This window comes from Erithacus rubecula, assembly GCF_903797595.1.
Source record: "Erithacus rubecula genome assembly, chromosome: 16".
NCBI classification, from domain to species: Eukaryota; Metazoa; Chordata; class Aves; order Passeriformes; family Muscicapidae; genus Erithacus; species Erithacus rubecula.
Genome location: NC_136668.1, coordinates 17,363,532 through 17,385,908, shown reverse-complemented (window position 1 = coordinate 17,385,908; position 22,377 = coordinate 17,363,532). Strand labels below are relative to the sequence as shown.

The 22,377-nt window shown below is 58.1% G+C and overlaps 1 protein-coding gene across 1 annotated transcript; it reads right to left on the bottom strand.

Annotated features, from left to right (window-relative positions):
- Positions 1-2,846: 2,846 nt before the first annotated feature.
- On the bottom strand, positions 2,847-21,893 carry SH3RF2 (SH3 domain containing ring finger 2). The gene is made up of 8 exons (XM_079319735.1): positions 21,490-21,893; positions 11,775-12,053; positions 9,270-9,608; positions 6,695-6,786; positions 4,992-5,162; positions 4,450-4,685; positions 3,514-3,872; positions 2,847-3,293 (listed from the first exon to the last, which is right to left on the bottom strand). The coding sequence occupies exons 1-8, from the start codon at positions 21,856-21,858 to the stop codon at positions 3,009-3,011; spliced, it is 2,130 nt and encodes a 709-aa protein (XP_079175861.1). The 5' UTR covers positions 21,859-21,893; the 3' UTR covers positions 2,847-3,008.
- Positions 21,894-22,377: the final 484 nt, after the last annotated feature.

Sequence of the window (22,377 nt, the reverse complement as noted above, 5' to 3'; positions counted from 1 at the left end):
AGCAGGAAAAACCTGAAATAAGAAAGTGAAAATAAACATTCTTGAGCTTTTTCATGCAAAAAGTTTTAATGGTGCCACAGCAGCTCCCATGGGCTGGTGTCTCACATGGTGGGTGCCAAAGCTTTCCTGAGTCCCCAGTGCAGGAGGGGCTGTAATTCATTCAGCCCCAATCAGTTTAATTATCTACAGGCTACAGAGCTAAGCATTAGTGCTACAAACTTAGATTTAGAATAAACTTAGAATAAACTTCTGAAAACTTAAAATGTCTTTAAACATTGTTTTTTTTTTTTTTTTACAGAAATACAAAATAAATAGCTTGAGGATTAATACAAAACAGGAAACTAATATCTTCTCTCCCAAATAGTACCTTAAATTGAAAAACCCTTTTAAAAAATGAACTTCACTTCATGGAAAAATATTCAGCATCCCTGAATTTGTCCAAATGTCTCTGAACAATAAACTAAACATTTGATTTATTCCTCCTACCCCTCACCGACTAAGCAAAGGTTATACATCCTACTGTTTCTAAGATATTTATGTAAAAATAGCAATTTCTATTTCTCAGTGGTAGTGACCTGGCTGTGATGTTTCATTGGAGCAGTTCCTGGGCTGGATCAGAAAGGAGACAATGGAACTCCCTGCTTGGTCCCACTCGTGAAGGGATCAGGGAACTTTTGTTGAGCTTGTGCCTCTTTTGGCTGTGGCTGATGTGAACAGATCTTTGCCCCTTCATTGCCTTGCACTCCTCAGCCTGGCCCTGGGGTCCCCTGGGTGCTGCCCCCACACAGGGGGATCAGCCTGTGCAGCTCCCACGGGCTCTGCTGCAAGTCCCCATCTGCCCATGGGCAGTCTGGGCTTCATGAGTATTTGGAAGGGTTGCTTTTTAAATGGGACAGATACTGAAGTTTATGACAAAAAACCTGTTAAGTCTTGAGCTGTGATTGCACTTCAAGCATGCCATTTCACAAATTAGCTGCAATGACTGTTGGGCAGTGAATAAACCTCCTAAGAATGACAAATGTGTGATTTCACAGAGTCCCAGGCTGCTCTGGAGTTTTGGAGCCAGTGTTTGCAGTGCTGGTTCCCAGAGGGAGGGGGGCTGATGGGCTGGGTCCTGCTCACTCCTGAGGCTGCTGGGGTCTGTGGCTGTGTCTCAGTGACACAGCAGCTCTTTCAGCTTTGCAGGAGGGCAGAGTCCTGAGCACAGAAGCAGCTCCTCTCCCCAGAGCTGTCTCTGGCATTCAGCTGTCCCTGAGGTGCCAGCACTCAGCTGCACTCCTTTTTGCAGCTGCTGCCACCTTCCATAGCTGGGCACAGAGCATTTTGCAGCTGCTCAGGGTGTTCCTGCAGGAGCTGGGCACTGGCAGAGCACAGAGTGAGAGCAGATCTGTGCCTTGGAGGTTGCTGTGCTGCTGAAAATCCCCCCAGGCAGACCCAGCTTTCCTGCTCCACTAACAAAGCCTGCAGGAGGGAAGGTCCAGGGGCTGTGGTGTAGTTTTATTGTTTTATCCGTTCCCTTTGTGCAATTTTAGGGAAAAGTGTCCTTCTCTGGGGCTGTGCCAGGGAGAGTCTCCATTGCCCAGTGGAGTTCCTTCCCTGGTTTGGTGCAGTAGCCAAGGATGGATTTCAGGGCAGTTTTGGGGGGAGCACAGCCCCTCCTGTCAGGAGAGTGGCTGGCCAGTGCCTGCAGCTGGGCTGGGAGCTGCTGATGGATCAACCAGCAATGAAAAGTGAGTATGGAACCCAAAATCTGATGTGCAGAGGTCAGTTGGAGAGCAGGCTCAGCTGGGATCCCCTGAATTCTGCTTTCTATTCCACAGACTGTGCTCCATGCATCTGAACCATGAATCCCACTGAAGATATTTACAGCAGCCACGTGTGAGTGGGGGGTGGGGAGGGGCTGGTGGGCAGGAGGTAGCTGACAGGTGACCAGAGCAAAACCAGCAGTGAGGAGAAGGGAGATTCAGTGCCCTCACTGCAGAGCCTGGCTGACTGCACTGAGGGCAAAGCCCTTTCCATTGGCTCTTTGCCCTCCAAATCACCTTTTAGACTTCTGTGTTAAAATTCCTGGGCTGAAACCAATGAGAAAAGCAAGCAAGCGAGCAACCACCCAAACAAAAATCAGTGACCCTCTCCCCTCAAAGGCAGCGTGAAGCAGCAGCCAGGGGTGCCTGGTTCTGATTCACGGTTTCTTTATCCTGAGACAGGCAGGCAATGAGTGTTTGATCTCTGTGGGCTCCCTGCAGCCCTGAGCACATCAGAACGAGAAAACTCCTGATTCCTGCACGCTTTCCTCCTGGGGCAGAGCAGCAGCGACCAGAGGGATGGACAGAGGGATGATGGATGGATGATGGATGGAGGGATGGATGGATGGATGGATGGATGGATGGATGGATGGATGGATGGGTGGATGGATGGATGGATGGATGGATGGATGGATGGGGGGATGGATGGATGGATGGATGGATGGATGGATGGATGGATGGATGGATGGATGGATGGATGGATGGATGGATGGAGGGATGGATGGATGGATGGGTGGAGGATGATGGATGGAGGGATGGAGGGATGGATGGATGGATGGATGGATGGATGGATGGATGGATGGATGGATGGATGGGTGGAGGGATGGATGGATGGATGGATGGATGGATGGATGGATGGATGGATGGATGGATGGATGGATGGATGGATGGATGATGGATGGATGGATGGATGGATGGAGGGATGATGGATGGATGGATGGATGGATGGATGGATGGATGGATGGATGGAGGATGATGGATGGATGATGGATGGAGGGATGGATGGATGGATGGGTGTCAGGTCTATCTGCCACGGCCCCCGGGCCGGGAGGGTCCCGGGGGTCCCCCAGCTCTCTGCCAGCCCCAGGTCCCGGGGAGCAGCGGCCCCGGCCCGGGCGGGGCGGGGCGAGGATGCAGCGCCGGGCGGTCGCCCCGCGCCGAGGGAGAGGAGCAGGAGCGGGGAGGAAGGCAGGGGGTGCCCGGTCAGGTCGCGGAGATGCTGCTGTAGCTCTTCTTGATGGGGAAGGTGAGCTGTCTCGACAGGTCCAGCGACAGCGCCTTGGGGTGCAGCGCCCGGCGCGGGTGCAGGGGGCTGGAGCCCAGGCGGGGCGAGCAGAGCAGCAGCAGCTCGGGGCCCAGGCGGGGCTCGGCCAGCAGCGCCTCGGGCCCGGGCTCGGTCCGGCTGCGGGCCAGCCTCGGCGAGGGCTGCAGGCTGTGCCGCTTGGGCGGCGGCGGGCTGTGGTTCTGGAACCGCACCGTCTTCACTTGCTGCAGAGAGAAGGGGGCCGGGGTCAGGGGGGCTCAGACCCAGCCCCCAGAACCGGGGAGATGTGCTGGGGCATCCCTGCGGGGCGCAGGAGCCCGGGGGGATGTGCAGGGGTAGCAGAGCCCCGGGGAGCAGCAGGGGAGCCCGGCGGCTTCTGGGGGGTTCTGAGGGCTCTGTGGGCTCGGGGGTTCTGTGGGTTCGGGGGGTTTGGGGGCTCTGTACCTTCTCGGCGCTGTTGCGAGAGGTCTCTGGTTTCACCAGGATGGACGGCGGGGCAGACGCGGGCGGCTTTGGGGCCGCCTCGCTCCTCGCCGGGGGCTCTTTGGGCTCCAGGATCAGCGAGCTGCAGACGGACGGGGCCCGGCTCTCGCCTGCCCGGAGCAGCAGCGCCGCTGGAGCCTCAGAGGAGCCGCTGGGGCCCGCGGGCTCCTCCGTGGCCGCCGCTGCGGGAGCGATGCTGTGCGGTGCGGGGCTGCCGTGCGGGAACAGCTGCAGCGGCTGCGGCCGCCCCGCGGGACGGCGGAGCGAGCCCGACATCTGCAGCGGGGCCCCCGCCGGCCCCGGCCTCTGCAGGGACCCGTCTGCGGAGCGAGGAAACAAAGGAAAGGAAAGGAAAGTTCGGTCAGGAGCCGGGCCCGTGCGCAGGGAGCAGCCCCGCAGCAGCCGCCCCGCTCGCACGTGCGGTGGGGCCGCAGCTCCCGGGATCAGCCCGTGCCCACCCCGGAGCACCGGCACAGGTTTGGGGTGTAAAACCCCGGCAATGACCCCGCCGGAGCTCTGCTGCCCAGCTGGGAACGCACCCTCGGCTTCCCAAATACTCCTGAGGTGTGTCACAACACAGCGTGTACGGGATGGAGACACACCTGCGGCCCCTTGGAGAGAACAAAACCACCGAGCTCCGCACAAAAGCTTTGCAAGGAATTTTTCCATGCCGAGTCAAACTCCCTGGAAATCCCGGAGGCCGGGGCCAGGCAGGCGGCTGGAGGGTTTGGGGATGGTCCCCCCCCTCCCTCCCACCCCCAACACTCACTCACTGTCCCCGGAGCTGCCCCCCAACACTCACTGTCCCCGGAGCTGCCCCCCAACACTCACTCACTGTCCCCGGAGCTGCCCCCCAACACTCACTCACTGTCCCCGGAGCTGCCCCCCAACACTCACTTTTCCTGGAGCCGCCGCGGCCGCGCCGCAGCGGTGTCGGTGCCGGGTTCGGGTTGGGGTTCGGGGCGCGCCCCGCGCAGGGCACGGGCACGGGCACGGGCAGCGGCAGCGGCAGCAGCAGCGCTCGGCTCTGCCGGCCCGGCTCCGCCGCGCTGCCCTGGGATGAGAGCGAAGCGCTGGACAGCGTCCAGGACGTGTACAGGGAGGGCACCTTCGAGTCGGACAGGCTGGATTTCCTGTTGGGAGAGAAGGGTGAGAGCTGCCGGGGGCCATCCCACCTGGCGAGGGACCCCTGGCCAGTACTAGTCACTGCTGGGGGGTCCCTGGTCAGTACTGGGGGTTTCTGGTCAGTACTGGGGGGGTCCCTGGTCAGTACTGGGGGGGTTTTGGTGAGCACTGGGGGTTTTTGGTCAGTACTGGGGGTTCCTGGTCAGCGCTGGGGGGATGCCTTGCCATGGCTTCTCTGAGGAAACAAGACCCCAAGTTCTCCGTGTTACCCCCTTCCCTCTCCAGGATTTTGTCTCACGTAGGGAATTCCAGACCTGAAGAGGGGAGCGACGTAGCTGCTGGGGAAGAGCCCGACCCTGCCGGTGAGCAGGGACATGCCCCGCAGCCACCCGTCCTGCTCCCTGCCGAACACGCGCAGCCCTTCTCCCTTCTGCAGCTGCAGCTCGTCGGGGCCGAGCGGCACGTACGGGTGCAGAGCCACGCACCTGGGACAGAGAGCACCGGGGGTCAGAGAGCATTGGGGGATAGAGATAGAGCACCTGGGACAGAGAACACCGGGGAATAGAGAGAGCATCGAGGACAGAGAGCACCGGGGGACAGAGAGCACCGGGGACAGAGAGCACCGGGGACAGAGAGCACCGGGGAATAGAGAGAGCATCGGGGACAGAGAGCACCGGGGGTCAGAGAGCACCGGGGACAGAGAGAGAGCACCGGGGGACAGAGAGCATCGGGGGATAGAGATAGAGCACCTGGGACAGAGAGCACCGGGGAATAGAGAGAGCATCGGGGACAGAGAGCACCGGGGGTCAGAGAGCACCTGGGACAGAGAGCACCGGGGAATAGAGAGAGCATCGGGGACAGAGAGCACCGGGGAATAGAGAGAGCATCGGGGACAGAGAGCACCGGGGGTCAGAGAGCACCTGGGACAGAGAGCACCGGGGAATAGAGAGAGCATCGGGGACAGAGAGCACCGGGGAATAGAGAGAGCATCGGGGACAGAGAGCACCTGGGACAGAGAGCATCGAGGGACAGAGAGCACCGGGGTGTCAGAGCATCGGGGGTCACACAGAGAGCATCGGGGGGTCAGTTCTGCCACCCCAGTTTGGGGAGGACATTGGGGTGCTTGAGCATTTGAGGAGGTTTTTTCAGGGGGAATGTGATCTGCTCCAGGAATCACTGAGTTACAGCCCAACACCGCAGTTCTTGGGTGTTATTTACAAAACAAACAGCAGCTGGGGTGTCTGGCCAGTCAGGGGCTGCCCCAGCACTCTCAGAAAGGTTTCTCTCCCTGTTTTTCAGCACAAGCATCTGGAGGTTTGGCTGTGGGCCGGTCTGTGTGAGGGGCTGTTCCCACAGCCCAGCTGTGCCCTGGCTGCTCAGGAGCCACTGTGGGAGTGCTGGCCTGGCTCTGCATCTGTGCAAAGCAGCCAGCTGCTGGGGTGCTCTCACACCACCCTTCTGCAAATTATTTTAAGGTCTGGGGAGCTCTCTTGTCCTTTGGATTCGTGCTGGAGTCTTGGCAGGCTGATGGTGTGGTGAGGGTGCTACTCCTGGGCACAGCATTCCCACAGCCTGGCTCTGCACCAGGGGTGCTCAGTGCTGTGCAAACAGTGTGTTGGGATGCTGCTATAATTTTAGATGCTTTGCTGAAGTGCCAGGGTGGTGAACCTTTCCTTGATGTAATCATCCTAGAGCGTTATCTGCAAATTTTAACTCTCTGAAAGTTTTCAAAAATCAGATTGCTCAAAACACCAGTGGCTATGAAAGGTTTCAGGATAAATAACTAGAGGCACTTAAGGAGTAATTAGTTTCTTTACAATTAAAGACATTTAAAATGCATTGTTGACAAACAGGCAGAGCTGTTTCTCCACAGGTTCTGCAGGGAGGCAGAAGGATGCACTCAGCTGTGGTATCAGGTCTCTGCAGCAGGTCCATCCCTGCAGGGATCTGCATTCAGAGCCAGGGTGAGGCTGCAGGAATCCCACCCCGTGCCCAGAGCACCCAGGCTCTCACGTACAGGTAAGCTGGCCCCTGCTGCTGCAGGTGGGGCAGGGTGATGGCAGCCGGGGGCCCCGGGGCTCCTGCTGAGGGGTAGTGAGAGGTGCTGACCTGCAGGAGAAGGGAAGCAGAGAAAACAGAGCGTTAATCTGGTTATCAGCTGCTTTCAGCCACTGCAGGAGCAGCTAACACTGGACTGGCTTCACCCACCCTTCAAAACCACCAGTGGCATTTCAGGAAATAGAAGAGTCTGGAGCATGAGGAGGACTCAGAATCACAGAATCCTTTAGGCTTGAAAAGCTTCCAGGGTCACCGAGGTGACACATTCCCCTGTCCTTTTCCCACTTCACTTTGCACTGCAGGTGCTACCAGGCACTGGGATGTCCCCTGAGTGTCCCCACGGGGCTCTCTGGTGCTCCAGGAGGAGCTGCAGCCCCGTCCTGCTGCTGAGGGAGCTGAGCCTGTGTTAAGCCTGTGCTGTGTGTGTGCTGTGTCTGTGTGTGTGCCCTGTCAGTGCTGTGTGTGCTGTGTGTGTGTGTGTGTGTGCTGTGTGTGTGCTGTGTCTGTGCTGTGTCTGTGTCTGTGCTCTGTCAGTGCTGTGCCAGTGGTGCCTCCTTGTCCTTGTGCCAGTGGGGTCACAAGCCGTGTGTGGGCTGTTTCCAGTCCCTGTCCCCCCTCATCTCCAACTGGGCTGATGTCACCCCATTGGGGGATCTCAGTGTGTCCCCTGTGGGGCTCTGTGCCCCCAGGGTGGTGGCAGTGTGGCCCCTGTGGGTCACAGAGCCCCAGGGTGGTGGCAGTGCCTGAAGCTCAGTACAGCAGAAAGCTGCTGTGCCTGGATGTGGCACAGCTCTGCTCTCCAGCAGCCACCACAGGATCTGTCATGATGCAAGCTGGGGCTTTAATCTCATGTTCATTTCAAATCCAATTTCTAGTGGTCATGTCTGCAATGCCAACGGCTTGGCAAGGACCTGGGGAAAAAGAAAAGTGACTCACCAGCTCTGGTGCTCTCCAGTAAATTAAATTAATTTAAACACCCCAGCAATTCCAGCTTCTGTCTCAGACCTGGAGTGTCAGGTCAGCTTCAAACCTTCTCTGCATTCCTCGCTTTCTAGTCCAGGCAGGATTGGACCAGCTGCTCATAAAGTTGACTGGAAATTATAATTCTGTTTTATTAATTACCATAATAAAAATGCTTGAGTTTTAGGCATTTGGAGTTTCTTTTTTTCCTGCATTGAAACACAATGACAGCCTTTTGCTGGCTTTCCTGATGGAACAGTGTGTTGAAATGTCCCCTCCTGGGGGGAAAGCTCCATGTGTTTAATCTGTGTGCTCCCTGTGCCTGGGAGCAGCCACCATTTAGGGCATCCCCAAAGCTGCCTTTGCATTTGCAATGTGCAGAGGGAAAAAAGATTGAAAGAATCTAAGTAAAAAGGGTTTAATTCCCTGCCTCTCAAAAAAATCCCTCTCTCACTGCATCTCCCTTTCTGGGTGTCACAGTGTGACCCCAACCCTGCAGTCCCTGCTGAGGATTGGAGGGAGCCCAGGAGCTCCCCTGGGGCTCTGTAGGGTCCCATTGTTCCCTGCACAGGGTGTTCTGGGGAGCTGGGGGTTTCACAGGGTGTTCTGGGGAGCTCAGGGTGTTCTGGGGAGCTGGGGGTTTCACAGGGTGTTCTGGGGAGCTCAGGGTATTCTGGGGAGCTGGGGGGGTTTCACAGGGTGTTCTGGGGAGCTGGGGAGTTCATCCCTGCCCTGAGCAGCAGAGCCCAGCAGCGCAGGGTCAGACCCCAGGGCTGTCACCCAGGACCCTCTGGGCTGAGGCTGGAACAGATGCCAGAGGTGCAGGGGAGGGTGTGGGTGCCCCTGCCCTGGCCCCACAGCCTTGCACAAGAGGCACAAGCACAGGCACGGCACCACAGCCCTGCAAACTGGTTCTGGCTCAGCTGAGCCCGGCTTGGCAGCCCAGGGGAGGCAGGAGGGGAGGAGGAGCTGGGCCAGAGCAGGTTATTGCCTTTTATGGGCCGAGAGGAGCCCGAGCTGCCGAGTGCCAGGCGGGCAGGTGCTGTGCTGAGAGCTCCACAGCCCTGCTGCATCCCCTGCTGCAGCTCTGGCACGGCCCTGGCACAGCCACAGCCCTGGCACAGCCCTGGCACAGCCCTGGCACAGCCCTGGTACAGATCTGGAACAGCCCTGGCACATCCCCTGCTGCAGCTCTGGCACGGCCCTGGCACAGCCACAGCCCTGGCACAGCCCTGGCACAGCCCTGGAACAGCTCTGGCACATCCCCTGCTGCAGCTCTGGCACGGCCCTGGCACAGCCACAGCCCTGGCACAGCCCTGGCACAGCCCTGGTACAGCCAGGATGAATTGCAGAGAGGTGGATGGATTGCAGAGGGTCAGTGGATGGATTGCAGAGGGTCAGTGCATGGATTGCAGAGGGTCAGTGCATGGATTGCAGAGGGTCAGTGGATGAATTGCAGAGGGTCAGTGCATGGATTGCAGAGGGTCAGTGCATGGATTGCAGAGGGTCAGTGCATGGATTGCAGAGGCTCAGCGGGTCGCTGCCCCACGGTCCCGGTCTCGGGGCTGCCTCACCTGCGCGGGGGTCGCGGCGGCTCTGTCGCTGCCCGCGGGGGTCGCGGCGGCTCTGTCGCTGCCCGCGGTGGGCACGCTGGGGTTGCTGGAGCTGATGAGCACGGGGGAGCTGATGCGCAGCGCGGGGCGCTCGGCGGGAGCGTGCACCATGCGGTTCAGCGTGTTCAGCGCCGTGGTGATGGAGAACTGCCGCAGGCTCTTCCTGCGGGGCTCGCACTCCTTGGGGAACGGCGCCGAGCCGCCCTTGCCCTTGGGGGACGCCGCTGCCAGGGCTGAGCCCTTGGGATGGGGCGACCAGTGGCCCTTGGTGGCCCGCAGGAGCTGAGCGGGGCTGCCGGGCTGCGGGGCACAGGGGACAGTGGGGGGTCAGGGGTGACACCTGGCACAGCCCTGGATGGAGAGTGGGGGGTCAGGGGTGACACCTGGCACAGCCTGCAGCGCTCTGCAGGGCTCAGGGGGTTACAGGTTATCTTTAACACCCCAGGGCTCTGCCATTTCTCTCATCTGGTGTCAGTCACAAATTCTGCACGCAAAATTCCAGATCCAAAGCTGACAGCAAAATTAAAATGGGTTTGAAACCCTTAGCTAAGACAAGGGGTTCCTGAGTGCTCCCCCCAATACGTCCCTTGGCTGGCAGAGGTGCTGGGAGAGCTGTAATGAATAACTCTGTGTTTAATAACTCTATCTCTGAGTGAGAAGGGATGTTTAGACTCGTTGTTCCCGTCTGTGCTGGCACACCCTGCAGCAGGACACCCATATGGGTGCTAGGACACCCCAGCCCTGCAGTGAGCAATGGCACAGGCTCAGGGGGACCCTCACTGATGGGATGGTGGCATTCCCAGCAGGAGCAGACCCACCCTGCTCCACCCTGTCAGCTGAGCACTCTCAGCTTGGTGCTCCCCCTGAAAACCCAGGCTGGGAAGGATTGGGGTTAACGAGGAGAGGCAGGCCCCAGTTTGCATAGGGCAGTGTTCACACAGCTTCTTGGAAACTGCTGAGCTGGGTGTCAGCAGCAAAGGGCATGTGGTGACAGTGCCTCTCACCACGGGATGCCAGAGGAATTAATCATGATTTACTGCTGACATGAATGAATTGCAAGACTTGGAGGTTCTCACCCGCTCACGGGAGGCGATGTGCTCTGTGCCTGGGATGCACAGGGAGAGCCACAGGTGGCTCATTGTACAACAGGGGGGTTTGTCATTTCCCCTCTCCAAAATAAGGCTTAAAGCCCACAGTGTGTGTGTGTAGGTGCACACGTGCCATGGCCATCCTGTCATTTCTGTGTGTGAGCAAACTGGAAACATTTTTCTGCCAATCTAAATCCCAGGATCCATGGTATAACAGGGCACAGACTGCCTGTCAGAGCCAGGAGAGCCTCGTGTGCCCCACAGCAGCCCCACCTTTTTCTTCTGCAGAATTAATTCCTATTTCCTTGGTGGCTGTATGTGTCCCTTAACTAACTTCTGTTTGTTAATGCCAGACTTGAATAAGTCATTACTGAAGCTGAAATGATTTCATTAAATGAAAAGACATTTAAAAATATATATTAGAGCTTCAAATAAGATGTTTTGCTTGTGTCCTGCTTTAAAACAGCCACAAAGCAGAGCTTGCTGTAATTATGGACATTACAAGTATTAATTTTATTTCTAGGAACTGGTGTTGGTGCTATTTACACCCTGCATCTCAAGCTAAGCTGCACAACACAATTAATGTCTAGACCAGAGTTCTGCCAGGGAGCTGCACAGGCTCTGGAGCCCTGGGAGCAATGCTGAGCTGGGGCCACCTGCAGGGACAGGGGCAACCAGGGAGAGAAAACTGCTGGCAGCAGTGTCGGAGGGGCATGGGGACCCTCAGCCACCTGCATCCCTCTGTGGATGCTCTTGGTCACCTGCGTGCCCAGGGCAATGGGAGGGTTGGGATAACTCTGGCACCAGTGTCTGAGGGCCCAGCTCATCTTCCAGCCCAGCCCAGCTGAGCCCCAGCTCAGCCCCAGCTCAGCCCCAGCTCATCTTCCAGCCCAGCCCAGCTCAGCCCCAGCTGAGCCCCAGCTCAGCCCCAGCTCATCTTCCAGCCCAGCCCAGCTCAGCCCCAGCTGAGCCCCAGCTGAGCCCCAGCTCAGCCCCAGCTCATCCTCCAGCCCAGCCCAGCCCAGCCCAGCCCAGCCCAGCCCAGCCCAGCTCAGCCCCAGCCCCGTCCCAGCCTCCACAGCCCAGCCCCATAAAGCCCAGCTCAGCCCCCATCCCATCCCATCCCATCCCATCCCATCCCATCCCATCCCATCCCATCCCATCCCATCCCATCCCAGTCCCAGCCCAGCTCAGCCCCATAAAGCCCAGCTCAGCCCCATAAAGCCCAGCTCTCAGTCCCAGCCCCATAAAGCCCAGCTCAGTCCCAGCCCAGCTCAGCCCCATAAAGCCCAGCTCAGCCCCATAAAGCCCAGCTCTCAGTCCCAGCCCCATAAAGCCCAGCCCCATGAAGCGCAGCCCAGCCCCGCCCGGCCGGTACCTTGTGCAGGCGGAGAATGTCGCGGCTGTCGCCGCTGTCGCCGCTGTCGCCGCCGCGGGGGTGCGGGCCGTGCAGGGCCCGGGGCAGGGCCAGGGCCAGGGGCAGGGGCTGGATGACCTGCACGGAGCTGGCGGGGAACACGCCGCTGCTGCCCCGCAGCTCGCCCAGGTACCAGTGCTCGTCCAGCTGCCGCAGCAGCGCGATCGTGTCGCCCTTGTTGAAGCGCAGCTCGCCGGGGTTGTGCCCCCTGAACGTGTACAGCGCCCTGGCTCGGGGCACCTGGGGAGAGAGACGGCCCTGCAGCTCACCCACACACACTGTTCCCCAAAAGCATCCCTAATTAATGGGGAAAACATGCAGAGGTCTAAGGCTTCAGCACGCATTTATTAGGATTAACTACCCACATCCTTCCTTGATGGGTTTTACTAATGAAGACGAGCTCCCAAATACCTATGCTAAGTTTATATCAAGATGAAAAGCAGGCTGGACTTGTTTAAGAATATTAAGAAACAGTTAAGGCCTTAAACTAGTCTTCCCATGGGATCTCATTGCCTGCCATAAGGGCTCCTCCAACACAATATCTATTTTAATGAGCCAATATTTCTATTCCAGAAGGACTGGAGGTCACAGCCACCATCCAGCTGACCTGGTGGCTGTCACCTCCCAGGAGAACATGGCGAGTGCAGGGGCTGTGCCTCTACCCCTGCTGTGGGTTTATTTCAGCCTTTCCCTGGGTTATGGGGAGAGGAGCCTCACTGCTACCCCTGATGCAGTGTAACACGACATGGAAGAGATTTGGGGATCTGGGCTATGGGGATCTGACTGGCACCAGAATGGAACGAGCAAGGTGCCCTGAAGCAGCTGCTGAGCTGAGCCCTGCCTGCAGCAGAGCTGTCCCCAGAGAGGGGGGGCACAGGGCACCCCACTGCAGGGATAACCCAGATGTGAGCCCATCCTGGCACAGCTGCAGTGTCTGTGCTGGGCACAGGGCACCCCACTGCAGGGATAACCCAGATGTGAGCCCATGCTGGCACAGCTGCAGTGTCTGTGCTGGGCACAGGGCACCCCACTGCAGGGATAACCCAGATGTGAGCCCATCCTGGCACAGCTGCAGTGTCTGTGCTGGGGGCTGGAGCTGGGGCTGTCCCAGCTCTGGGCAGAGCTGGCAGTGCCCAGGGACAGGAGGCTGCTCACTGCTCCCTACCCAGATGCTGGATCTCCTCTCCCCTTCCAGAGCTGTGCCATGCTGAGGACTGAGCCCTGCAGTTCCTCTGAGCCACAGTCACCCACCCATCCCACAGGACACCTGCACAGTGACACATTTTCCTGCCTTTCACTGCATTTTCCCCAGGTCCCCGTGTCTGTGACAGGGCTCAGGCAGGACTCGTGCACAGCTCCCTCCCTCTCAGACACTTCTCAGAGGTCACGAGGAGACAAGTGAGAATCTCAGCGTTAGTTTGAGAGTGTGGAAAAGATAGAATTTCCCACAGAAACTGTCAAATTTTTAGAAAGAGGGAATCTTCCATCATCCCCAAACCCTGATGCCTGATAGGGAAAAGGAACCAAGAAGACAAAAAATTTCATGTACTGCTTTTACTTCAAAGCCTTCGAAATGGGAAGCAATTAGTTTAATGTTTAGTTCTAATTAAGTCATTCTCTCTGTTAATTTGTGCTCACAGTAAACACACATGCTTGGCTGGGTGATACCAACAGCTGGAGAAGAGAAATGGGGAAGGGAGGCTTGGGCCAGGGCTGCTCTCAGGGCAAACCTGGGCTCAGGTCCATGCCAGGGCCATGGACACACCTGGGCAGGTGTGATGAGGGCACAGATGGGGGCAGGGAAGAACACCCGAAATCCCCCAACCCAAGTTAGCTTTTCCAAAAATCTGTAGGTTTTGATATTCTACATTTTTTAAAATAAATTTTGTTTGGCTTCTCAGATCCCAAGCCAAAAATATCCCATCGATTTCCCAACTTTATTTAGGACATAAACTAAGACTTTACCTACCCACAGGGAGCAACTAATGTGGTTTTTTCTGTCCAGCCTGTCACAAAATCGAGTTGCAGGCTGAAGATTTCAGAAGGACAGAGTCCCTGTTCTTTAAGGTGTGTGTAGGGTGTAGGAAGGGCCAGCTGTGCCAGCTGTGCCAGCTGTGCCAGCCCCGTGCTGCAGCTGGGGTCTGTCCTGGACCATCATCAGCTCTGAGCTGATCTGAGCCTGCCTCAGTCTGGGCTGCTTTCTGCCCACTCCTGCCTGTCCCAGATCCTCTGCAAGGATCTGCTGTGCTTTATTTAAAGTAGGTTAATTGCACAGGCAGAACCTGGGGTGCTAATTAAGCTGCGATAAAGACAAGGAGTGCCCGGGGGTGGCTGAGGGCAGAGGCTGCCCAGGCCAGGTCCTGGCAGGGGGCAGCAGGACCTGCTGGCTTCTGCTCTCCCGTTAGCTTGTCCAGCTGGTTGGAGCAGCCCAAGGCAGAATTTCACCCCAGCAGGGTGGCACTGGAATGTTCAGCACAACGAGAGCTGCACTCCCTGTCTGAGCATCCTGGTGGGAAAACACTGGGAGCAGCTTTGTGCAAAACAGCCACAGGTTGCTGAGGGTTTGTATCAGCACTGCTGCCAGCAGCAGAGAAACTACAGCAAAGAAACCCATTTTGGGGTGCCTGTAACGTTATGGATGCTGCCTTGTTTTCCATGATTCCTCCTGTTTTCTCCTCCACCGTGCCTGAGGAGCCCCAGGAGCTCCCCGAGGCCCAGCCCAGCCCCAGTGCCCCTTTCACGGGTGCTGCAGAGGGTGGGACAGCCCTGGGGGGGAAGGCAGCAGGTAAGGCCAGGTGTGGGGCAGAACCCTGGCTCCAGCACATCCCTGGGGGGATGCTGCTCTCCCCTTGGCCCCTCTGTCTGCAGGGATGGCCATGGCAGATGCACTCCAACTCCTTGTCCCCATTCTCGGTGGATTTGAGGCCAATAAGGGAGAAAAGATTTTATTTTTTCCACTATTTTTGGCATTTGGCATCAGTTGTGCTGGGCAGCCATCCAATGCCTCTGAGTCTCCCTCCGCACAAAACAAAGAAGATTAAAAATATGTGTATGTTATAAATGTGTGTGAGGAAGCAATTTGGGGCATCTCTTCCTAGCAGAGAAATGCACTCTGTGACTATCTGGAGTGAGAGGGCTGTAGCTCCTCACTGGCAGCAGGGACTCACCAAGACCCCACTCAGAGCATGAAGTGACACAACAAGTGTTTTTCCTTCCCAAGGAGCTGTGCAGGGGGCAGGACAGCCCTGGGCAGTGTGCATGTGTCACCTGAGGCTCCCAGTGACCCCAGGGCAGCTGTGAGGGCACAGCCCAGGCTCCAGGTGAGCTGTGGCTCACACTGAGCACGTGGAGCTGGAATTCCCCACACTGGCACCGAGGGACTGACCCTGCTGCCTTTTTACAGAGGTGACCAACAGCATCTCCATGCCTGAGAGCATCCTGCCACACTGCCCTGTCTCCACAGCATCACTGAGCCCACCCTGCTGTGTGCTCAGCCAGCTCAGCTCAGGCCTCTGCAGCATCCAGGTGGATGAAAAGAGCTATTTGAATGTAAATTAATTGCCATTACAATTCTGTTTTTCTGCATTTTGGCAGAGGAGATAACTTCAGCCTTGTCACAGAGAACAAAACCTTCAAAAGTGAACTTGTCATTCCAATCTCTTCACGTAATTATGTTCTGAGGATTCAGACAGCTGGGTGGTTTCTGAAGTATTTCTTCCCTGAGGAGGATTGCTCCTGTCTCCCAGCACAGAGAGAGCAAAGCCAGTCCCTGCTGCTCACTCAGCCCTGAGTGCCCTTCCCTCCTGGGCCTGCCCAGTGCTGGTGGCCACCTGCTCCTGAGCCAGCTGGCCACCGTGGAAGGTGCTGGGGATGGGAATTGTAGGGGTTCAGCAGGTTTTGTGCTGCTCCAGCTGCTGGGCCATGGCAGAGGGACTGGAGCACGTCCCCTCTGCTCACTCCCAGCCCTGGGTGCCAGCAGGGCTCGTGGCACCTCAGGCTCACTGCACGTCCCCTCTGAACCTGGCCTGGCTTTGGGAGGCAGAGGGGACACAGAAAATGGGGGGAATGGCTAAAGAGAACCCACAGCAGCTTCTGGGAGGGAGAGGATGGGAGGTGCTGAGCCCCCAGGAATGCCTGGGGGTGTCCCACAGCTCCAGGGGGACAGGGCTGGATCAGGACCCGCTCTGTGTGAAACAGGGGGACACCAGGTGTGAAACATGGGGGAAATCCAGGAATGGAATGTGGGGGGACACCCAGGTATGGAACAGGGGGACATGCAGGTGAGCAGGAGGAATGCCAGGGTGGAGCTGGAGCTGTGCTGGGCTGGCTTTGCCCTGGGGCTGGCAGAGCTGCAGGGGCACAGGGAGAGCAGGGACAGGTCTGGGGGGAAGGAGGGGATGTGGCAGGGTGTGCAGGGGTGCCAGGGTGCAGTGCCTGCCCCAAACCCTCCCTGTCAGGCCCCTGGCTGGCTGCTGCTCTATCAGATGAGGCTGTGCTGCTGTCAGCAGTCCCAGCTGTGGTTACCTTGTGTGTCAGGGCTTTGAGCTGAGGCAAACAGCCTGTGTCAGCCCTGGCGTGCCCGGTCATGATGCTGTGCCCCAGCACCAGCCCAGAGGCTGCAGCATCTGCTCCCTGCTGCTCCCAGCCCTGCCCTGCTGCCTGTGCCTCCCTGCTCTGGCACAGCCTCTGCTGATGTGCCTGCTCAGCCACCCTGCCAGCCTCTGGCACCTCTGGCAGAGGGCACTGGGCCTGGGCCCCGTGTGAGCCGGGTGCAGGGACAGCTCTGTGTCCCCAGGGCAGCTCTGTGTCCCTCTGTCCATCTCTCTGTCCCTCTGTCTGTCTCTCTGTCCCAGCCCATCTCTCTGTCCCAGCCCATCTCTCTGTCCCAGCCCATCTCTCTGTCCCTCTGTCCATCTCTCTGTCCCAGCCCATCTCTCTGTCCCTCTGTCCGTCTCTCTGTCCCAGCCCATCTCTCTGTCCCTCTGTCTGTCTCTCTGTCCCAGCCCATCTCTCTGTCCCCAGCCCAGCCCTCTGTCCCCAGCCCTGGCTCTCTGCCCAGCTGCTGTGCTGGTCCCCACCTTTCCCTTCCCTTGGCTGCAGTGGAACCCCCGTGCCCAGGGCAGGCCCAGCACAGCAGCCATGGGCCCAGGCTGGCTCCTGCCTGACCCAGCTGAGCTCACTCTGGGGCCCTGCTGAGCTGCTCCTGACTCGCCATCTGAGCCTGACTCATTGCCTTGGAAACAAGTTCAAACCCTTTTATGTGTTTGCAGCTGGTACCTGATGCAGTAGAACCAGGGGAACTGGCTCCTCTGTGGGCCGTGGAGGTCTCTGTGCTCTGCCCAGGCGGGGGCCCTGCTGCCCCCAGCCCGCCTCACTCTGCTCCCTCTGCAGCGCACAAAATGCCAAAATGTCAGGGGAGGAGGCGCAGGGGGCAGCTGTGCTCTCTGCTGAAGGAGAGGAGCCCTGCTGGGACACGGCAGGGACACTGGGCACAGCCTCCCTCCTGAAAGGCCCCGAGGGCACAGAGAGCTGGGCAGCCCAGGAACAGCTCCATGGCAGCTGAGGGTACAGCTAAAGGAACAAAGGAACAGCTCCATGGCAGCCTGGCACTGCCCAGGAACAGCTCCATGGCAGCTGAGGGTGCTGCTAAAGGAACAAAGGAACAGCTCCATGGCAGCCTGGCACTGCCCAGGAACAGCTCCATGGCAGCTGAGGGCACTGCCCAGGAACAGCTCCATGGCAGCCTGGCACTGCCCAGGAACAGCTCCATGGCAGCTGAGGGTACAGCTAAAGGAACACCTCCATGGCAGCTGAGGGCACAGCCCAGGAACAGCTCCATGGCAGCCTGGCACAGCCCAGGAACAGCTCCATGGCAGCTGAGGGTACAGCTAAAGGAACAAAGGAACAGCTCCATGGCAGCCTGGCACTGCCCAGGAACAGCTCCATGGCAGCTGAGGGTACAGCTAAAGGAACACCTCCATGGCAGCTGAGGGCACAGCCCAGGAACAGCTCCATGGCAGCCTGGCACTGCCCAGGAACAGCTCCATGGCAGCTGAGCCTGGCACAGCCCAGGAACAGCTCCATGGCAGCTGAGGGTGCTGCTAAAGGAACAAAGGAACAGCTCCATGGCAGCCTGGCACTGCCCAGGAACAGCTCCATGGCAGCTGAGGGCACAGCTAAAGGAACACCTCCATGGCACCAGAGCCTGGCACTGCCCAGGGCTGTGGGACACCCCGGGCAGCCCCAGGGGACAGGGCACAGGGCACAGGGCACAGGGCACAGGGTCACTGGCACTGACAGTGGGTGGCTGCACAGCCCTGCTGGGGCTCCTGGGGCTCTGCTCAGTGAGGGAAACTCTCCTGCCTCTGCCAGGTGCCAACATGGAGCTTGCTCTGAACAGGACTGGAAGCAGCTCCAGCAATCCCAGTGCTGTCTGTCAAAGGCAGCAAGGAGCTGGAGATGGCTCTGGAGAAGGAGAAAACACCAAGAGGCAGGCACTATCTATAGTGTGAAGGTGGGACGTTGGAGTGCAGAGTATTTTTATCCCAATAGAGGTGTTATCTGTCTATCTCCCATGAAATGCTGGGAGGGGGTGTTGAGCACTCAGTTCACGCAAAGAGAAAATAGCCCAAGTCGCAGTGAAATCTGCGTGGTCCGTGTTTTCCTGAGGCAAGCTGTCATGCTGGGAACTTTCCTCCCCTGGCCGCTGTCCCGTGTTTGCTCATGACCAAGTGCAGCCCCAGCAGCCCCAGTGGCCTGGGTGGGCTGGGTGGGCTGGGTGGGCTGTGTGTGCAGGTGCAGCGGGGCACCCTCCATCCCGCAGGGTGGGGAGCTCTGAGCACGGCTCAGCACGGCTCTGCTGGGCTGCAGCCAGGCAGGAGGAGCCTCAGCACGGGCTGGGCTGCAATACACGGGCACTCATTCCTGCAGAGCCACACCTGGCACATGCCAGGGGCGGCTCCTGCCAGTTCAAAGCCTCAGCGTGGCTTGTTTACGCACACACCCCCCAGCAAGTCCCTTTATTCTTGAATTCCAGACTGTTTACTGTGTGGGGATGCTGAAAATCCCAAGCCTTGTCCTCTCTGCGTTGATGCCCAGGAGCTGAAGCCAGGCTGGGGTCAGAGCAGAGCAGGCCAGAGCGGGGGCTCAGGGTGAGCAGCACCTGGCACAGCCCCACGTGCCCACAGCACGCCAGCTCGTAGGAAGTGCTCCAAAAGGGATTTAAATGGCAGCAAATAAACGGCTTGGGATGGGCTGTAATTAGAAAATTCCCTGTTTTTTAACAGCTGGCTCTGGGAAACTCCTGACCGCAGAGCGAGCGCTCTGTGCTCACCCTGCCCAGAGTGACACCAGCTCTGCCTGCTGGGTGATGAGCACTGAGCTCCTTTCTGCCTTCATGGATGCTCATGAAGAGCAAAGAGCTGGCAAGGAAAGATCTTTGCTGAGAGAGAAACTTTGATCAAACTTGTGATGTTCTCAGCTCCAGGGAGTGCAGGAAGTTTATTTATAGACCAGCCTTGGTAAAACCCAATGCTGGCCCTGTGCTGGCTGGTGGCTCTGGCTGCAGAGCTGAGTGAGCACATCAGCTCTCTTTGCTTCCTAGCACAGGGGTGGATGTGCTGGGGCAACCAGCAGCCATTGCAGATTGGGGCCACTGGTTTTTGGGGACCTTCTGCTGCAGCAGCACATGGACACTGAGCTCTGAGTACCCAGGGCAGAGCTGTGGTGAGCAGCACTCACAGTGACTCCTGACAAAAAGAATCTGCTCTGAGCTGCACAAACATCTGGAGGTCTCTGCTTACCCAGATTCCTCCAGGTGGAATTCCCTGCACCTCAGGCATCCCTGGGGCAGGGGGATGACAAGCCATCCTCACCAGTGTCTCACCTGTGCACTGCCAGGCACTGTCCCTGCTGTGCTGGGTGACATGCTGCTGTCACCGAGTGCCAGCTCAGGGGAGGCTCCAGATCCATTAACGTCCCACTGGAGCACCCAGAGTAACGACTCAATGCAGGTATTTAAACCACTAAAACCAAAATGTGACTAATACCTTGCATTCTTCACCTTGCAGCAGAGGATTCCAAAGTGTTTTATAATTAAGTAACTAATTAAGTCTAAGAGTATTTCAGTGTAATGTGTTTTATATCCCCTCCCAGAGGGGCACAGGAGCTCAGAGGGCTGTCCCAGTGCCAGGCACAGCCACTGCTCCCCTGCTGCTCGCTGGCTCTGCTGATTCCCAGCACTTTGGTCTTAAGTTGGTCCTGAAAGCTTTTGGGAGCTCTAAATGGATGGATGTTGCCATTTTATCCCAGCAGCAAGTTCCTACCTGTCCTGGGAACCAGTTAAAGAAACATGAAATGAGTGAGAGAGAAGAAAACCAGACAAGTGTATTTGTGCTCTTTTATCCAGGGCCAGGAGAGTCCAGTTGGAAAAAACTACAACGTTCTCCTTGTCCTCTGGAATGCTGCCCGGGATGGCAGGGACTGAAACCTGTCCCTGTCGGGTGGTTTGGCCCCAGCAGCTCCTGCAGCTGCCCTGGAGGGCTGCTGGCTGCCAGTAAGGGTCTGTCAGCCCAAGGACCTGCTCCAGGTGCCCCTGGCCCGTGCCCTTTGTGGTGCTGTGCCAGGAGGGTGCTGTGGGCTGGGCAGTGTCACCCAGCCCTGTCCCCAGCCCTGTCCCCAGCCCTGTCCCCAGCCCTGTCCTTGGCTGTACTGTCCCAGGAGGGGCACACGGTGCCTGGGGCTCAGGGAGAGCAGCTCCTGAGGGATGCCTGGTTTTGGTGTGAGGTCCATCCAGACCCCTCTCCCACACCACAGAATTCCTGACACGTGCCAGCTCTACCCAGGGCACACAGCAGCACCTGCCTGCTCTGGCAGGGCACAGCTCTGTGCACAGCCCCGTGCTCTGAGCAGGCTCAGCACCCAACAGCCCTCCCAGCCAAGCCTCTGAGGGCTGCTGCAATCCTTGAGAGACACTGCACAGAGCAGCCCAGGTGAGAGAAATGGAAATCCAGGAATATAATGTGGGACAGGTGAAGCCACAAGTCTCTACCCTAAATTCCATCTGAGTCCAGCTCTTTTAACATGTCTAGTATCATGTCTTCATTATTCAATAAAAGCTTTTGTATCGTTATAGGAAATTATGGAAAGAACTTAGAATTTTAAAATTAGCCTAGTAATTCATCCCCAGGTACATTCAAAAGTGAGTCAAATTTAATATTTTTAACTAGTGAACCTCCAAGAACTTTGGAGGGAATAGCAGCAGCATCATTGTCCCCCCCTCTTTTCCAGTGCGGGGAAACTGAGGCGCAGCTGTGGAAATACCTTCTCCACCCCTTGCAGTTACAGCTCTGCAATTACCGACTTAATTGCTATCAGTCGAAAGCAATGCATTGCCCAAAAGTCCAAGCACCTGGAATGCCCCCAAAAGCCAGGAACCTTCTGAAAACTCCGGGATAAAAGAGGTGCTGAGAAGTTTTGGTAAGGAGAAGGGCAGGCTGGCTTTGTCTCAGCCTGGGAGCCAATTTCTGCTGTTGTGAACTTGAAATAGTCAAATAACACATGGAAACAGCAGCCAAATTTACAAACAAAACACTCAGTCTCGCTTCAAACACTCTGCAGCTCTGCTGACAGAGAAGGCTCCTGGCTCTGGGCAGAAGAAAAGCGAGGAGCTCCTTACCCCCTCCTGGATCCTGGCGCTGTTTGCCAGCCGGTGCTGCTGCAGCTGCAGCCCCCGGGGGACCCTCCTGATGGAGGCGGGGGAGGACAGGACCCCCGACCTCTGCATCGAGCCGAACCTGGCCACCTTCTGCCCGCACCTGACGCCATCCAGGAGGCGAATGAGCAGCAGGTTGGAGGGCAGCTGCTCGATGCTGCCCAGCACCAGGGTCCGGCACTCGGGGCACCGCAGCTCCTTCTGCGACCTGAGGATCCTCTGCAGGCACGGCTTGCAGAAGGTGTGCTGGCACGGCAGCACCTTGGCTGAGGCGTCGAGCTTCTCAAAGCACACGGGACACTCGAGCAGCTCCAGCAGAGCCAAGTCATCCATCTTCAGCGCAGAGCCCCTTGAGGAGCGGGCCAGCCGCAGCCCGCATCCAGCGGGGCAGAGCGGCGGAGCAGAGCCGGGCTCGGAGGGCGAGGAGGAGGAGGGAGCCGGAGCAGAGCTGCTGCCGGAGCGGTAACGCAGCCACCTACATCCAGAGCTGCGCTCGCCAATCTGCGAACGCGCTCCCTGCGCCGCAGCCCGGCTGCGATGAGTCACTCCTGAGTCAGCCCGAGCAGGGCCGGGCCAGCCCGGGGCTGGGGCTGGGGACGGGCAGGGCAGGGCAGCCCCCGGTCCTGCTCGCCGGGCAGGGGGTCCCGGAGCCGGACCGGGACCTGGGCAGGGGGTCCCGGAGCCGGACCGAGCGCCGGACAGGCTGCAGCGCTCCTGACACGGCTCGGGAAAATGCACCGGCGCAGGAGATGAGCGCTGATAAACATCAGCCCGAGCTGCTGGCGCTGGGCTCCGGCTGCAGCACACCCTGCGCACCTACACACCTGTACACCTGCACACCTGTACACCTGC

Bases quoted from the DNA above. Each gene is read 5' to 3' on its own strand.
- SH3RF2 (XM_079319735.1), bottom strand. From the start codon at position 21,858: ATGGATGACTTGGCTCTGCTGGAGCTGCTCGAGTGTCCCGTGTGCTTT. The intron at 5,163-6,694 runs GTACGTGAGAGC...TCTCTGTCCCAG, and splicing joins CAGCAGGGGCCAGCTTACCT to GTGCGTGGCTCTGCACCCGT. The intron at 3,873-4,449 runs GTGAGTGTTGGG...CTCGCTCCGCAG, and splicing joins CCGCGGCGGCTCCAGGAAAA to ACGGGTCCCTGCAGAGGCCG.